The 4,833-nt window shown below is 44.0% G+C and overlaps 1 protein-coding gene across 1 annotated transcript; it reads left to right on the forward strand.

Annotated features, from left to right (window-relative positions):
- The first annotated feature begins 1,214 nt into the window (after positions 1-1,214).
- On the forward strand, positions 1,215-4,026 carry TXNIP (thioredoxin interacting protein). Its single transcript, XM_006899508.1, has 8 exons — positions 1,215-1,502; positions 2,037-2,109; positions 2,230-2,377; positions 2,556-2,658; positions 2,784-3,040; positions 3,145-3,301; positions 3,416-3,567; positions 3,687-4,026. Exons 1-8 carry the CDS (start codon positions 1,253-1,255, stop codon positions 3,720-3,722), a joined length of 1,176 nt encoding a protein of 391 aa, XP_006899570.1. The 5' UTR covers positions 1,215-1,252; the 3' UTR covers positions 3,723-4,026.
- The last annotated feature ends 807 nt before the right edge of the window (positions 4,027-4,833 follow it).

Below are 4,833 nucleotides of genomic sequence, written 5' to 3' on the forward strand. Positions count from 1 at the left end.
GGGATAGATGTAACAAACAGTTGTGAAAGTAATTCAGGAAGAAAAGTGAAAAAGAGTGAAGCATTCTTTGTTTTCCTTTCTAGGAAAAGGGTGAGGTTACCTGAGCCTTAAGGTCACACTACAGAGGGAGTGAGGTAAACGGGGAACATAAACAATGTGTTCCCCAACTTTGCAGGTAGACGCTGCAGAGATGAGGGGATAAGCAACAGGATGTAAACACGCCCTTTTGATTTCCGCTCCAAGGAACAGAGAGAACGGAACGAGGGTACAAATGGTGGTGTCGGGCCCCATAAGCCCCACACATCGGTTTTCTTAGTAGAACTGAGGGTTAAAAAAAAAAATATTTACGTTTTTTCTGTCTTTAAAACGGGGTTTTTGTTTTTAGTAATAGAGATGTGTGAAAAGAAAACGACAATGGGGATCTTCCTGACTGGTAGCACCGCCACCCTCTGCACTCCACCCTAATTATAAACCTTTCTTTGGGCTGCGGAATTGTGTTTCGTGGGACTTGTGATTTTAGAGCCAGGAATAAGCGGTTGTCTCTATATTAATCGGCCCGGCTAAGGTTAGGGGAAAAAAATTCCCTCATAAGCACATTTCCTTTTCTCTCAAACGGCCGCTCCCAAAGACGCACCCCACCCGCCCCGGGACGCCAACTCGCCCTTGGATAGGTTTACGGGTCAGCGCCGGGCCCTCCTTCCTAGCGCCTGAAGGAAGCCGCGCCGTAACTCCTCCGCCCCCAGCGCCCCGCGGAGCACAACAACCATTTTCCCCGCCAGGAGCACACAGTGTCCACGAGCCTCTACTACCTCGCTGATTGGTCGGACTCCTGGTAAACAAGGCAAGGGCAGCCAATGGGAGAACTGTGCACGAGGGCAGCACGCGCTTCTCGGCCAGCGCTCGCGTGGCCCTTACTAGCCCGCTACTATATAAAGCAGTTTCCGGCTCTCTGCTGAAACCACAGCTCCACTGCTCAGACTAGGTGTGACAAGACCTTCTGCTGAGATCTCGAGCTCTTTGCTAGTTATTGAGGAAGAGAGAGAAAATAATTGGCATTTCTTTTGTAATCTTTTGGCATTTACCAGCTGCCAAAATTTTGGAAACTGTTTAAAAACCTTAGTCATTGAGATTGGTCTTTTTATTCCACCTGCTCAACGGTATACTCATTCTTTAGAAGGAGTGAGATAATTTCCAAAAGCCCTTCTTGGCGTTTTGGGCTTTTTTTGTTTCTAACTCTAGAGACAACCTAATCATGGTGATGTTCAAGAAGATCAGGTCTTTCGAGGTGTTCTTTAACGACCCTGAGAAGGTGTACAGTAGTGGGGAGAAGGTGGCTGGCCGGGTGATAGTGGAGGTGTGTGAAGTGACAAGAGTCAAGGCCGTCAGGGTGCTGGCTTGCGGAGTGGCCAAAGTCCTCTGGATGCAGGGCTCTCAGCAGTGCAAGCAGACACTGGAGTACCTGCGCTACGAGGACACGCTGCTCCTGGAAGAGCACCCGACCGGTAAGGAAACGACTCTGCCCCTCTCAGGGAGGGTCCCAAGGTTATTGGTTAAGCTAGGGCACGAGGGTGAAAGCTCATTAGAAAAGCAGGTAGAAATTAATCGAGGGAGTCCGCACTAAATATTATAAGGTGTTGAGATTGAATGGTCTGAATTTTATGTTGATTGTTTTCCTTTCAATATGCAAGACCTTCGCACCTCCTAAAATAGTGATTAAATGCAGAGTGTTCAAGTACACTCTCCTAAAGGTGATGCTGGGGAGTGTTGGCTCAGCTGTTCAAAGATGTATGCTTCAGGGTTGCTTGCTATTTGCTGGCTTTCTGTTTGAGATAGTGACTTAAGTGGCCTGGTTATATCTTAGAAAAATGCAGAGCTTACAACTGAATCTCTCGGTTAAGAATATAAAGAGTGAGAGTGGTGGTGGGGGGGGGTACTTTAGTGCCCTTACATGCTGTTCAAGCACTGTTATCATCCAGATGCATTTTAAGTATAACAAGAAACTAAATAGTTGCTTACCTTCCTTCCTCTCCCTTCAGGTGAGAATGAGATGGTGATCATGAGGCCTGGTAACAAATACGAGTACAAATTCGGCTTTGAGCTTCCCCAGGGGTAAGTATCAACTGAAAGCATCTTTGGACAATTCTGTCTCTAAAAATCTACACATTTTTAAATCTCTTACTGTTCTAGTGAATATTTTTAAAACAATTGTTCACTTTTTTCTTGACATAGGCCTCTGGGAACATCCTATAAAGGAAAATATGGATGTGTAGATTACTGGGTGAAGGCTTTTCTTGATCGCCCCAGCCAACCTACTCAGGAGATTAAGAAGAGTTTTGAAGTGATGGATCTAGTGGATGTCAATACACCTGATTTAATGGTGAGGTTCTTTATAAGATTTCTTTCCTTGTTTTGGGTACTTGTTAGAAGCAGCCTAAGCCTTAGCTAGTCAATAAGGTGGGAGAGAAAGCTACCCTCTCTAAGAAGTAGAAAGGAAGGTGGGATGGAAAAGATCTCGATAAAGTCTTCACTTTCTTTTTTCTCTCTATTTCATATAGGCACCTGTGTCTGCTAAAAAAGAGAAGAAAGTTTCCTGCATGTTCATTCCTGATGGGCGTGTGTCTGTCTCTGCCCGAATTGAAAGAAAAGGATTCTGTGAAGGTAAAAAAAAATTATAATGCCTAAAGTGCGTAGACTGGTGATGCCAGCAGCTCCAGCTTTAGGGATAAGGTGGAGCAGAGGAAATGCTACTGAGTCTCATTATATCTTCATCTTCTCATTGGTAGGTGATGATATCTCCATCCATGCTGACTTCGAGAATACATGTTCCCGAATTGTGGTCCCCAAAGCAGCCATTGTTGCCCGCCACACTTACCTTGCCAATGGCCAGACCAAGGTGCTGACGCAGAAGTTGTCATCGGTCAGAGGCAATCATATTATCTCAGGCACATGTGCATCTTGGCGTGGCAAGAGCCTTCGGGTGCAGAAGATCAGGCCTTCAATTCTAGGCTGCAACATCCTTCGAGTTGAATACTTCTTACTGGTGAGTGGGTGAAAGTGGCCCTAAGAAAGAACTGTGTATTTGTTCTATAACTGATTTTTCCCCCCCCAGTCCTCAAGACTAACAAACTTATTTTTCTTTTATAGATCTATGTCAGTGTACCTGGATCGAAGAAAGTAATACTTGACCTGCCCTTGGTAATTGGCAGTAGGTCAGGTCTGAGCAGCCGGACATCAAGCATGGCCAGCCGAACCAGTTCTGAGATGAGTTGGGTGGATCTGAATATCCCTGATACCCCAGAAGGTGAGCCAGACCTCATGCCTCTTCTTTCCCATTTTGCCTGTTGTTTCAGTCGGTAAATTCTAACAGTCATGCTTTTCTGGCTAAGCATCTCAACTCCATATGTTCTCTCTCCAGCTCCTCCTTGCTATATGGATATCATTCCTGAAGATCACCGATTAGAAAGTCCCACCACTCCATTGCTAGATGACGTGGATGGTTCTCAAGACAGCCCTATTTTTATGTATGCTCCTGAATTCAAGTTCATGCCTCCACCTACTTATACTGAGGTGAGAATTGTCATTTATCTTAATCCTTCTATAGGATGTTGACCTAAAAGGGTGGCTAAACTAGATTGATCTTCTAGTTCTTAGCAAAACTAAAATTGATTCTTCTTTTTTCCTTCCAGGTGGACCCTTGCATCCTCAACAACAATGTGCAGTGAGCATGTGAAAGAAAAGAAGCAGCTAGTTTTATCTATTTGTTTCTTTCTCTCTTCCTGGACACTCACATTTTCAGAGACCTGATAGTCTCTACAGTGAGGTCTGTGTCCACTTCAGCCTCTGACTTCCCAATGTAGGAGGTGTTCCGCAGGCCATCTTCTAGGCCCTACGCAGTGTGGACTTGCCCTTAGCCAGTGCCGATGTTGTGATATAGAGGTGTTTGCTGGTTGGGTTTAAAAACACACTGGAAAAACTCAGGCTTGTCTGAGTTATAAACCTGTTTGATTTCTCAGATCTCCTTAAAAAATTAAGGCCTTTGCATTTTTCGAGTCAAGGAATGATAGCCTGGCATGGTCTTCCCAGGGGTTTTGTGGAGATGATAATATAATCATGTAACATCAGACCTTGAACATCTGTGCCATGTAGAACAGAGCTGATTTATCAAACCAGGAAAATGGGAAAACATTTTGGCCAAAACCTTGTTAAAAAAGAGTTCTGAAAATCAGTGTTATCTTTTATACTTACTTTAGAAGAAAAAAAAAACAAAGCCATCCAGGGCTGATTTGGTTTTAGACTTTGGAGAGAGCTTTCCCTGTGAATTGAAGGGAAGAAGCTGTAAATTGTTGCTCAGAATCTACTATGTAACCTGGTTTAAGTTGTACTTATGTCCCACCAAAGGTCTTAAAAGCCATTTTTAAAAGATGATTGCACTGTGTTCTCCTGTTGCAAACATTTTCATCTGGGAGAATTTTTTATTTTTCTGTTTCTCCTTAGAGTTGATTCTAAGGTGATATTATCAGCACTTTAATTTTTGTCAAAGGTTTTTTTTCTTCTTTTTCTTTCTCCCATTCTTTTGTAAGCTAAATTGTCTGTCTCTAGGGGTAACCACAATGAAAAAAAGTATTACTTTTGATACTTTGTCCCAGTGTACAGAATTTTGTCATTCTGACACTCTTAATCATATGGGAATGATTGCTGCTCCCATCTTTGCCCACTGTGACTTCTCCAGACATCAAGATGCCCCAGCACTGTGATCAGAGCCTCGGGATGCTCCCATGACAAACTGGAGGGCAGGTCTTCACAAAGGCTCCAGGGCCCCTTTCCTGCCTGGTG

The sequence above is a fragment of the Elephantulus edwardii genome, unplaced genomic scaffold (genome assembly GCF_000299155.1).
Source record: "Elephantulus edwardii isolate Elephantulus edwardi_28Jun2011 unplaced genomic scaffold, EleEdw1.0 scaffold00260, whole genome shotgun sequence".
Lineage (NCBI taxonomy): Eukaryota > Metazoa > Chordata > Mammalia > Macroscelidea > Macroscelididae > Elephantulus > Elephantulus edwardii.